The 12,308-nt window shown below is 54.5% G+C and overlaps 2 protein-coding genes across 6 annotated transcripts in view; one reads left to right on the top strand and one right to left on the bottom strand.

Annotated features, from left to right (window-relative positions):
• The window catches only part of LOC148813644 (class I histocompatibility antigen, F10 alpha chain-like), a 71,121-nt gene that overhangs the window by 24,034 nt on the left and 34,779 nt on the right, over positions 1-12,308 (top strand). For 2 of the 5 annotated variants that reach the window (XM_088908278.1, XM_088908275.1), the window contains 3 exons: positions 235-252; positions 798-860; positions 1,603-4,487. The exons of the other annotated variants lie outside the window; for them this stretch is intronic. In XM_088908278.1, the coding sequence (XP_088764404.1) occupies positions 235-252; positions 798-847 (68 nt within the window). In that variant the 3' untranslated portion in view covers positions 848-860; positions 1,603-4,487. Of the gene's footprint in view, positions 1-234; positions 253-797; positions 861-1,602; positions 4,488-12,308 lie in introns of those variants that run through there. 5 annotated transcript variants of the gene reach the window in all.
• On the bottom strand, positions 7,393-11,780 carry psmb8a (proteasome 20S subunit beta 8A). The gene is made up of 6 exons (XM_088908289.1): positions 11,254-11,780; positions 9,710-9,854; positions 9,364-9,475; positions 8,130-8,259; positions 7,847-8,051; positions 7,393-7,617 (listed from the first exon to the last, which is right to left on the bottom strand). Exons 1-6 carry the CDS (start codon positions 11,398-11,400, stop codon positions 7,529-7,531), a joined length of 828 nt encoding a protein of 275 aa, XP_088764415.1. The 5' UTR covers positions 11,401-11,780; the 3' UTR covers positions 7,393-7,528.

Genomic DNA, 12,308 nt, shown 5'->3' with positions numbered 1-12,308 from the left:
GACTACACACACACTGTACTACACACACTGCTATACACACTGTACCACACACACACTACTATACACCCTGTACTACACACACACTGGACTAAACACACACACTTGCTATACACACTGGACTACACAATGTAATACACACGCACACTGTACTACACACAAACACTACTATACACACTGTACTACACACACAACCACACTGTACTCAGCACTAACTGTCTCTCTCTTGTGTTTCAGGATATGGCAAAGCTTCAAGTGAGTATAGATCACCTCTCTCTCTGAATTACTGTGTGAAATAACAGAACTGTGAGTATAAACTCACCTGTAGACACAGTCATTAGTGTTTCAGGATATGGAGACTCTCAGTGAGTATAGATCACCTCTCTCTCTGAATTACTGTGTGAAATAACAGAACTGTGAGTATAAACTCACCTGTAGACACAGTCATTAGTGTTTCAGGATATGGAGACTCAGTGAGTATAGATCACCTCTGTCTCTGAATTACTGTGTGAAATAACAGGACTGTGAGTATAAACTCACCTGTAGACACAGTCATTAGTGTTTCAGGATATGGAGACTCTCAGTGAGTATAGATCACCTCTCTCTCTGAATTACTGTGTGAAATAACAGGACTGTGAGTATAAACTCACCTGTAGACACAGTGATGATGTCCAGGCTGTTGGGGTGAGAGAGTGGAGAGTCATCAGGACTCACACACTCCTCAGTGTTACAGTGACACACTGTGAGTGTTGGTGTGTTGTGGAGTGTGTGTCCTAACAGGATGTGTTGTGTCATTGTAGCTTCTGACAGCGACTCCAACTCCTCCAACAACCCCCCAGCTAAAGCATGAAGATCCATCTGAGGTACCTGCTCTCACCTCTGTACATAATCTGTATTCACACACACACACCTGTGTGAGACACCTGTACCATACACTACTGACACACACCTGTCTGAGACACCTGTACACACACTCTAATCACACACACACCTGTACACACACTCTAGTCACACACACACACCTGTCAGAGACACCTGTACACACTACTCACACACACACACACCTGTACACACACTGTAGTCACACACACCTGTCAGAGACACCTGTACACACACTCTAGTCACGCACACACACACATGCACACCTGTCTGAGAAACCTGTACACACACTCTACTCACACACACCTGTCAGAGACACCTGTACACACTACTCGCACACACACACCTGTACACACACTCTAGTCACACACACACACTTGTCAGAGACACCTGTACACACTACTCGCACACACACACACACACCTGTACACACAATCTAGTCACACACACACCTGTCAGAGACACCTGTACACACTACTCGCGCACACACACACACACACCTGTACACACACTCTAGTCACACACACACACCTGTCTGAGACACCTGTACACACTCCTCAGACACACACCTGTACCTGTACCTGTGCCTGTCCCGGGTCTGTGTCATCAGTCCTGCAGTGTGTCAGTCACTGTGATTGGGGTCTTGAAGGAATCAGGTGTGTGGGGGTTGTGACTGACCTGTGTGTCCTTGTTTGTACTGACCCCAGTGTCCGGTTGTCTTCCCAGGTCTGAACAGGGCAGAGGGTGAAGGCCTCAGCTGATCTACCGATTCCTCTGACACAGTCTCCCTCACACTGCTCAATACTGATTGATTATAGAGGTCCCCTCGACCCACAGACACTGGGGCTCACCCCTGACCCCCGAAACAACAGGCTCTCTCAACTGTAACTCCATCTGGCTTCACGTCCGGCTCCTCACACAAGTAAAACTCAGCTGTTCTGTTGCTCTTCACTGAGCTCTGGGCAGAACTCCTCCAGGGCCATGAGGAGAGACTGACTGCTGGGGGTCACAGTTCACTGATCTCCCCTGGGGGCCTGATACCGCAGACACCCCAGTTTAACACAAAGTCTCCCCACTGTTGGCACTGTGATGAAGTGAGAGAGTGCAGTTCACTGATCTCCCCTGGGGTCCTGACACCACAGACACCCCAGTTTAACACAGAGTCTCCCCACTGTTGGCACTGTGATGAAGGAGAGAGTGCAGTTCACTGATCTCCCCTGGGGTCCTGACACCACAGACACCCCAGTTTAACACAGAGTCTCCCCACTGTTGGCACTGTGATGAAGGAGAGAGTGCAGTTCACTGATCTCCCCTGAGGTCCTGACACCACAGACACCCCAGTTTAACACAGAGTCTCCCCACTGTTGGCACTGTGATGAAGGAGAGAGAGTGCAGTTTACTGATCTCCCCTGGGGTCCTGACACCACAGATACCCCAGTTTAATTCAGAGTCTCCCCACTGTTGGCAATGTGATGAAGGAGAGAGTGCAGTTCACTGATCTCCCCTGAGGTCCTGACACCACAGACACCCCAGTTTAATCCAGAGTCTCCCCACTGTTGGCACTGTGATGAAGGAGAGAGTGCAGTTTACTGATCTCCCCTGGGGTCCTGACACCACAGACACCCCAGTTTAATCCAGAGTCTCCCCACTGTTGGCACTGTGATGAAGGAGAGAGTGCAGTTCACTGATCTCCCCTGGGGTCCTGACACCACAGACACCCCAGTTTAACACAGAGTCTCCCCACTGTTGGCACTGTGATGAAGGAGAGAGAGTGCAGTTTACTGATCTCCCCTGGGGTCCTGACACCACAGACACCCCAGTTTAATCCAGAGTCTGAGTCTCCCCACTGTTGGCACTGTGATGAAGGAGAGAGTGCAGTTCACTGATCTCCCCTGGGGTCCTGACACCACAGACACCCCAGTTTAACACAGAGTCTCCCCACTGTTGGCACTGTGATGAAGGAGAGAGTGCAGTTCACTGATCTCCCCTGGGGTCCTGACACCACAGACACCCCAGTTTAACACAGAGTCTCCCCACTGTTGGCACTGTGATGAAGGAGAGAGTGCAGTTCACTGATCTCCCCTGAGGTCCTGACACCACAGACACCCCAGTTTAACACAGAGTCTCCCCACTGTTGGCACTGTGATGAAGGAGAGAGTGCAGTTCACTGATCTCCCCTGGGGTCCTGACACCACAGACACCCCAGTTTAACACAGAGTCTCCCCACTGTTGGCACTGTGATGAAGGAGAGAGTGCAGTTCACTGATCTCCCCTGAGGTCCTGACACCACAGACACCCCAGTTTAACACAGAGTCTCCCCACTGTTGGCACTGTGATGAAGGAGAGAGAGTGCAGTTTACTGATCTCCCCTGGGGTCCTGACACCACAGATACCCCAGTTTAATTCAGAGTCTCCCCACTGTTGGCAATGTGATGAAGGAGAGAGTGCAGTTCACTGATCTCCCCTGAGGTCCTGACACCACAGACACCCCAGTTTAATCCAGAGTCTCCCCACTGTTGGCACTGTGATGAAGGAGAGAGTGCAGTTTACTGATCTCCCCTGGGGTCCTGACACCACAGACACCCCAGTTTAATCCAGAGTCTCCCCACTGTTGGCACTGTGATGAAGGAGAGAGTGCAGTTCACTGATCTCCCCTGGGGTCCTGACACCACAGACACCCCAGTTTAACACAGAGTCTCCCCACTGTTGGCACTGTGATGAAGGAGAGTACTGGGGGTCTCAGCTCAGCTCCTGGTAGACAGGACGATGATCTGAGCCCCCCCGGTTTGGGAGAGGGCCTCCTGCGTACCCCTGTGTGCTGTAGGGGAAGGCGGGGTGTCTGAGGGGCCCCTCCTGCTCCGGTATTGTAAGGGGGGACCTCGCCTGACCCCCCAGTGTCTGTTGGTTTCTTTAATTGCAATTTTACACTTTAGATCTGCTCTGCTTCGTCTTCACCTGCTTCCAATAAAACTGTAGAGAGCCAGTGGGCGCCCAGGTGTTCCCCCACCTGCCCCTCTACAGGGTTGTGGAGGTGTTCCCCTCTGTAGAGAGCCCCGACACATCAGAATGAGCAGCCCGGCCCGTGGCACAACACCAGGCTCGGACAGGAGCAGCTCCAACACGGCGGTGTCGTGCGGGGGCCTGACTCAGACGATCACGCAGAAGGCTGGTGTTGGTTTTGGCTCTTCAGAGCTGCTCACTTTCCTGTGACGGGGCCCTGTCACAGACTGGACCCCGGGCGCCCCACTTCGTGTGTATATAAGGACGACAAGGCCTGCTGATGATCTCTGCTGCAGTGTGCCGAAATATCATTTTCTTACCTTAAGGGCTGGTGAAGGGTTTTTCCTGCTGTGGGTTTAAATGGGGGGGAGGGGGGTAGTTTTAAATTAGACTGTAGAAGAGTTTTAAGTTAAAAGAATATATGCCTTATCTTTTGTTTTCTTGGGATAATGATTTTTGCTTTCAGAATGGTTGGCTGTCACTAGACCTGTTTTTTAAGATTAATTTCATTGTTTAACTTTTTTTAAAGGAAAGAAGTGACATGCACTTTTGGTATGCTGTGATTATCTTGTAACTAAACAAAGTTTTCAAATAAAGAGGATTTAAACTGGGCTTCATGCTTGACTGTTTCTCTACACTTGTAGTGACTGTTAGTGTCATGAGCTCAGGTCTTCCTGGGCCCAGAACACACTCAACAAGGTACAGACTGCTCCCCTTGGGGTGACCCTGGCTGGACCCCAAGCCGGCTGTGACTGGAGACAGTGTGAACTCCACACAGACACCCCAAAACACAGAGCCTGCAAGGGTGACCTGGCGTCGGCCTGACCTCTGCTGCAGTGAAGTGGCCAATCACGGGCCCTGGTCCCGGGCAGTGGGCGGGGTCTCCTGCCTGATTGGACAGGTGGGGTTTGATTGACAGGAGGCCATGTTCTCACAGAGATACAGGTAGAGACACAGAGTCTAGAGAAAGACGGGGACAGTATTATCTACTCGCTCAGAAGAGAATGTGTAACTGGGTAAGAGCACAGTGAAGACGTTTTTATTTAAGATATTAGGTTATTCGGGTGCTAATCCTTCACTAGAAGGAGGTGTTCATGTGCCTTGTTTCTCTGTGCTGGGCTATAAAACAGCACTTAAAAGTGACTTAGACACGTGTGTGACGGGACGTGTTGGACAGTCTGTCCTCCTCAGAGCTCCTCCTGATCCACCGGCTGCGCAAACAACACGACGCGCGAGTATGTTCACATTTCCAGCTCATTGCGTCAGAGGTCAGAGGTCAGGGTCCTGCTCATGCAGCTCCTCTCAGAGCGGGGACATCCAGGGACGTTTCCGCTGTCGGACAGCAGGGTGTCCCGCAGAGCCGGTGTAGTTTACTGTAGGAAACAGCCCTGAGGCTGCGAGCAGACCCGCAGCTCTTTCACACGGCCCGGGCAGCGGCAGGAGAGGACGAGGCGCCTGGATCAGCGGGGTTCAGGGTTACTGTACAATAACACGGGCGACGACCCTGGGAAACCGGTCATTAGTGCACTTGTTAATTAGAGTTGTTTTTGCCCGTGACTGCAGTGTGCTTTGTTTCTGAAGCCCTAAACGGAGCGCCCAGCCAGGCGTGCGGTTTCCGACACCCTCGCTGCGGGGAGTCGTCTTGTTTTTCCTCCTTTTTGAGGAACCTGAAGGACGCTGCTTCTCCACCTGCGGAACTGTAAGACCCGGGCGAGAGCCGCTGATGCGTTTTGGGGGTGCGGGGTTTGTCCGCGCTGGGCGGCCGCGTCTCGTCTCTCTTCGCCTGCTGGCGTGAAACCCCCGTTTCTTCGGCGAGTGTCGGGGAGCTTTCTAGATCTCACGGGGGACAGAAACATCCAGGGAGTGAATATGCAGTGAGTGTTTGGATTACCCCGCTTGGTGAAGGGGGAACACGATCACAGCGCATCTCCTAGCACTGCCGTCAAGCCCTCTTCGTGCCGTAACGCGGTATCCCAAGCATTGGCACGACAGTGTCGTAACCACCCAGCTCGCATAGCTGTGCTGATCTGACAGACCCGGGGTCACAGGTCACAGGTACTTCAACCCCACTCAGAGAGGGAAGACCGGGGGGGTCACAGGTCACAGAGACTTGAACCCCACTCAGAGAGGGGAGACAGGGGTCACAGGGACTTCAACCCCACTCAGAGAGGGGAGACTGAAGGGCCACAGGTCACAGGTACTTCAACTCCACTCAGAGAGGGGAGACTGAAGGGCCACAGGTCACAGGTACTTCAACCCCACTCAGAGAGGGAAGACCGGGGGGGTCACAGGTCACAGAGACTTGAACCCCACTCAGAGAGAGGGGAGACTGGGGTCAGAGGTCACAGGGACTTGAACCCCACTCGGAGAGATAAGGTGTTGGAGTTCAGTACTGGAGGCTGATTCAGTTGTGATGGTGGGGAGGAGCAGCTCTGTGTGGGACCTGTCCTGGTTCTCCTCTCCAGCTTCAGGTAATAACTGTGTTCACAGTGAGCCATTTCTCTGATATACTGTGTGTGAGTTCTTCACCATGTCTCTGAGACTGATGTTCTCTGTAGCCTTCTGCTTCAGTGTCATGATTAGTGTTACTGTTCTTTTCTTGTCAGCATTGTGTCTCAGTTCTGTTGTACAGATATCATTAAGAAGTGCTGTTATTGCTCTCACCCGAAGAAGGCTCCACAGCCGAGACATTGTGTTTTCTTTCTTCTCTTTTCAGCAGGAATAAACCCGTTACCTGTTCCTTGTTATAAAGTGTGTTATTACCCAGGACGCTGTGTGCTGTGTCACTGTCGATCAGTCCTGCTGTCCTCACTGATTATATGTAAATAATAATTTATTTAATTTACTTAATTATTCCATTGTAGGAAACTTAAGTGTTGATAGTTATAACCTGATCATTGTAAATCTGAGGACAGTGTTTTACACAGAGGGGGGTGGGGGTGGGGAACAAGCTGCCCAGCCCTGTGGTTGAAGCCGATACCCTGGCTTCTCTACAGACACAGCTGGGTGAGCTCCTCCAGTCAGGACAGGAGGCTCTACTGTACACAGAGGGGGGTGGGGGTGGGGAACAAGCTGCCCAGCCCTGTGGTTGAAGCCGATACCCTGGCTTCTCTCCAGACACAGCTGGGTGAGCTCCTCCAGTCAGGACAGGAGGCTCTACTGTACACAGAGAGGGGCGGGAGGGGGGAACAAGCCGATACCCCGGCTTCTCTCCAGACACAGCTGGGTGAGCTCCTCCAGTCAGGACAGGAGGCTCTACTGTACACAGAGAGGGGTGGGAGGGGGGAACAAGCTGCCCAGCCCTGTGGTTGAAGCCGATACCCTGGCTTCTCTCCAGACACAGCTGGGTGAGCTCCTCCAGTCAGGACAGGAGGCTCTACTGTACACAGAGGGGGGTGGGGGTGGGGGACAAGCTGGATGAGCTCCTCAGGTTGAGCTGATCGTCAGGTCCTGTCTGAGAGAGGGGGGGCAGGGGGGGTGTCTGCAGGAGGTGAAGGAACAGGCCACAGCCGCAGGTGCGAGGAAGAGCTTTATTGTACAGCAGTGATACAGGTGTGGTGACACAGACAGCACAGCTCGCTCAAACCCCTCTGCCTCTCCTTCACCGTGAAGACGTGCACCAGTGAACCCCCACTTCTGGTCTGCTGATCCCTCAAAACATGCCCTTCCGGTACCGGTGGATCAGCTCGGACACGTCCTCCTGACACACCTTGACCCAGCCGTCCTGCTTCATGTGGTACACTGAGCAAACACAAGATCGTTAAGATCGTTAACTCCGCTGACACACCGGGCACGGGCTTTACACTGTCTGTCTCATGGACTGGAGTGTCCAGTCAGTGTGTGTGTATGAACCCCTCTCTCTCTCAGTGCAGTGTTCATGTACTGGAGTGTCCAGTCAGTGTGTGTGTATGAACCCCTCTCTCTCTCCGTGCAGTGTTCAGTGGAGTGTCCAGTTGGTCAGTGTACTCACTGTTGACCACTCCTCCAGAGTAGGCGTCCCTGTGCGTGGCGTGGGCGATGGCGCGGCGGCCCAGCTCGTAGGCCTCCTCGTCGGTCAGGTCCTCTCGATAGCCACTGTCCACCACCCCGTAGGCGTAGCCGTTTCCGCAGCCCGTGGAGAAGAGGTGACCAGAGAGACGGGTGCCATCGTCGTCCACGTAGTACAGTCCTGGGCCCTGGAGACACACACTGTGTTGGCACACCGAACACTCGCACTGTATTAGCACACCGATCACTAATACACAGAACTATACCTTCTTATCCCACCCAATGATCATGCTGCCTATGGAGAGACCCATCCCCCGGTATCCACACATCATGTTGGACAGCAGCTTGGAGGCAGCAGAGACTGAGATTCTCTCCTTGTTGCGCAGCTTGTAGAGTCTGACAGAGAGTAAGGGGTTAATAAAGACACTGACTGGACACTCCAGTACATGAACACTGCACTGAGAGAGAGAGGGGTTCATACAGACACACTGACTGGACACTCCAGTACATGAACACTGCACTGAGAGAGAGAGGGGTTCATACAGACACACTGACTGGACACTCCAGTACATGAACACTGCACTGAGAGAGAGAGGGGTTCACACACACACACCGACTGGACACTCCAGTACATGAATACTGCACTGAGAGAGAGAGGGGTTCACACACACACACCGACTGGACACTCCAGTACATGAACACTGCACTGAGAGAGAGAGGGGTTCATACACACACACTGACTGGACACTCCAGTACATGAACACTGCACTGAGAGAGAGAGGGGTTCATACACACACACTGACTGGACACTCCAGTACATGAACACTGCACTGAGAGAGAGAGGGGTTCATACAGACACACCGACTGGACACTCCAGTACATGAACACTGCACTGAGAGAGAAGGGTTAATACAGACACACTGACTGGACACTCCAGTACATGAACACTGCACTGAGAGAGAGAGGGGTTCATACAGACACACTGACTGGACACTCCAGTACATGAACACTGCACTGAGAGAGAGAGGGGTTCATACACACACACTGACTGGACACTCCAGTACATGAACACTGCACTGAGAGAGAGAGGGGTTCATACACACACACTGACTGGACACTCCAGTACATGAACACTGCACTGAGAGAGAGAGGGGTTCATACACACACACTGACTGGACACTCCAGTACATGAACACTGCACTGAGAGAGAGAGAGGGGTTCATACAGACACACTGACTGAACACTCCAGTACATGAACACTGCACTGAGAGAGAGAGGGGTTCATACAGACACACTGACTGGACACTCCAGTACATGAACACTGCACTGAGAGAGAGAGGGGTTCATACACACACACTGACTGGACACTCCAGTACATGAACACTGCACTGAGAGAGAGAGGGGTTCATACAGACACACTGACTGGACACTCCAGTACATGAACACTGCACTGAGAGAGAGAGGGGTTCATACAGACACACTGACTGGACAGTAACTGACCGGCACTCCTTGGCCAGCAGTCTCTCCCAGTACTGGCAGTCGGCTGCGCTCCCTGACATGGTGCCCAGCAGGTAGGGGTTGATCTCTATCACCTTGTTGGTGTCCTTGGAAGCTGCAGAGAACAGACAGGGTGTCACACTGCTGTCCCATCCTGTAAACCAGGACGCAGTCTGGGCAGCTCTGTCCTGTGTGACGGTGAGAAATGTGAGTTTGGCTGTAAACCAGGACGCAGTCTGGGCAGCTCTGTCCTGTGTGACGGTGAGAAATGTGAGTTTGGCTGTAAACCAGGACGCAGTCTGGGCAGCTCTGTCCTGTGCGCCCGTGAAGATCTCGTCGCGGCGCTCACCGATGTACCTCCCCGCCGAGGCCCGCGAGTCCACGGCCACCACCACGCCCCCCCGGAACTTGAAGGCCAGCGTGGTCGTGCCGTGCTCGAGCTCGATGGACACGCCGCCCCTGTCCGCCGAGCAGGACTGCAGGAACACGGCCGGCTGGGGGGAGAGAGGGGATCGGCCATCAGTCAGGTGACAGCCAATCAACACCCAATTAACAGCCACTCGCCTCCGTCAGGCTGCGGTCTGTTCCAGCTGTGCAGGAAGAGCTCATCTGTCTGTCTGCCTGTCTCTGTGCCTGTCTCTCTCTCTGCCTGCCTGCCTGTCTCTCTCTCTCTGCCTGCCTGCCTGCCTGTCTCTCTCTCTCCCTGCCTGTCTCTCTCTCTGTGCCTGCCTGTCTCTCTCTCTGTGCCTGTCTGTCTCTCTCTCTGTGCCTGTCTGTCTCTCTCTCTGCCTGCCTGTCTGCCCCCTCATTCTCAGCTCCAGACCTGGGGAGCAGCTCTGCACTCTTCCTCTGCAGACGGCTGGTCTGTGTTGTGTGGAAGGAGACCAGTCTCACATCTGCTCTCGGCTCCTGACAGCTGGACTGGGGGGTCGGCTGTCACAGCTGTGTGTCTGACACAGGGTCTCTCTCTCTGTCCTGTGTGTCTGTGTGTCTGACACAGGGTCTCTCTCTCTGTCCTGTGTGTCTGACACAGGGTCTCTCTCTGTCCTGTGTGTCTGTGTGTCTGACACAGGGTCTCTCTCTCTGTCCTGTGTGTCTGACACAGGGTCTCTCTCTGTCCTGTGTGTCTGTGTGTCTGACACAGGGTCTCTCTCTCTCTGTCCTGTGTGTCTGACACAGGGTCTCTCTCTCTGTCCTGTGTGTCTGACACAGGGGGTCTCTCTCTGTCCTGTGTGTCTGTGTGTCTGACACAGGGTCTCGCTCTCTGTCCTGTGTGTCTGACACAGGGGGTCTCTCTCTCTCTGTCCTGTGTGTCTGACACAGGGGGTCTCTCTCTGTCCTGTGTGTCTGTGTGTCTGACACAGGGTCTCTCTCTCTGTCCTGTGTGTCTGTGTGTCTGACACAGGGTCTCTCTCTCTCTGTCCTGTGTGTCTGACACAGGGGGTCTCTCTCTCTCTGTCCTGTGTGTCTGACACAGGGGGTCTCTCTCTCTGTCCTGTGAGAGTGATGCAGTTGTACTGGTATGAGCAGAGACTCAGTGCTCTTGAATGACAGGGCTGAAGCACTCAGCAGTGTCAACAGCCAGCAGAGCAGTCAGTCATCACCGGTGTTATCAGCTGCTGATCTGTGCGATCAGCCCCCGGGAGCTTAATGTGTTTTTGGGGTAAAAGCGTCATTAACACCGCTGCAGCGCATGCGCTGCCCGCGTGTCCCCGGTCTCGCCCCACACCGCACGTGGAAGCCAGACCCCAGACCCCACGGGTGCGGGAACACGCGTGTTTCACCTGGACACGGGTCCGAGCCGAGAGGCGCGCTCGGGGCCGCGGGTTCCGTCCCGGCACCCGGGGGAGGGCCGGCCCGGTTCGGCGGCTCGGCGGTTCGGCTGCGACTCACGTCCACTCCCAGCGGCACCGCGAACTCCTGCCGCTCGGTTCCGAAGCTGTAGTGGCTGGTCCGGTCCAAGGCAGCCCGGCCGGTTCCGGAGAGCTGCTCTCCGAGTCCGGCTCGGAAGTTGTAGCCGCAGACGTCGGTTAAAGCCATAGTCCGGGCGGGCGGACGGTTCGGGACGGGCGGTTCGGGTAATATCGATCCGGTATCGATCAGCTTGACCGAGCTGTGAGGGTACGGGACGGCCGACTGCCTGAGAGGGGAGCGAGCTCGTGTCTCCGCGCAGCTTCCTGGACCTGAACCGAAACCGAAAGCGGTTCGGGGGCGGAACCCTTTGGTTTCGGTTTCCACTGCAGAGCGGGGCCGAGGCCGAGACTGGCGGGCCCCGTGCTCCGCTCGGAACCGGCGGTCCAGCTCCCGGTCCGGGGCGGGAGGGGGCCGTGTCTGGCGGAGGCCGCAGGTCAGCGGCGGTCTCCGGGTCCGGGGTCCGGTCTCCGGGTCCGGGGTCCAGTCCCCGGGGTCCGGCGCTGTCCGCCAGGGGGCGCAGCGGGCGGCCGCAGGGAAATCAGAGCGGGCGGCCCCGCCCCCCCGGGGCCGGCGGGCCAATGGGGAGAGCGAGCGGCGCCACGTCACCGCCTGCCAGGCAGAACCGTGCGGGACAGGTTACTGGGACAGGAAACACCGACAGGGTACTGGGACAGCTTACTAGGAGAGGAAACACCGACAGGGTACTGGGACAGCTTACTGGGAGAGGAAACACCGACAGGGTACTGGGACAGCTTACAGGACCGGTTGACCCTGACAGGTTGCTGGGGCAGGTTACAGAGGCACAGTAACCTCGTGACACAGTGACTACACACAGAGTAACGCAGTAATACCACACATGGAGTAACACAGTCAGATACAGTGACTCCACACACAGAGTAACGCAGTCAGACACAGTGACTCCACACACAGAGTAACACAGTCAGACACAAGTGACTCCACACAGAGTAACGCAGTCAGACACAGTGACTCTACACACAGAGTAACGCAGTCAGACACAGTGACTCTACACACAG

The sequence above is a fragment of the Atractosteus spatula genome, assembly GCF_055471065.1.
Source record: "Atractosteus spatula isolate fAtrSpa1 chromosome 10 unlocalized genomic scaffold, fAtrSpa1.hap1 SUPER_10_unloc_1, whole genome shotgun sequence".
Taxonomy (NCBI): Eukaryota; Metazoa; Chordata; class Actinopteri; order Semionotiformes; family Lepisosteidae; genus Atractosteus; species Atractosteus spatula.
The sequence above is the reverse complement of the archived record's forward strand: the minus strand, read 5'-3'. Positions and strand labels throughout refer to the sequence as shown.

What these genes read in the sequence shown, in the direction of transcription:
- psmb8a (XM_088908289.1), bottom strand. Translation starts at nt 11,400, where the DNA reads ATGGCTTTAACCGACGTCTGCGGCTACAACTTCCGAGCCGGACTCGGA. An exon ending in CGGTGCCGCTGGGAGTGGAC is followed by an intron (nt 9,855 to 11,253) that starts GTGAGTCGCAGC and finishes CTCTCCCCCCAG; the next exon opens with CCGGCCGTGTTCCTGCAGTC. An exon ending in CTCGGCGGGGAGGTACATCG is followed by an intron (nt 9,476 to 9,709) that starts GTGAGCGCCGCG and finishes TGTTCTCTGCAG; the next exon opens with CTTCCAAGGACACCAACAAG.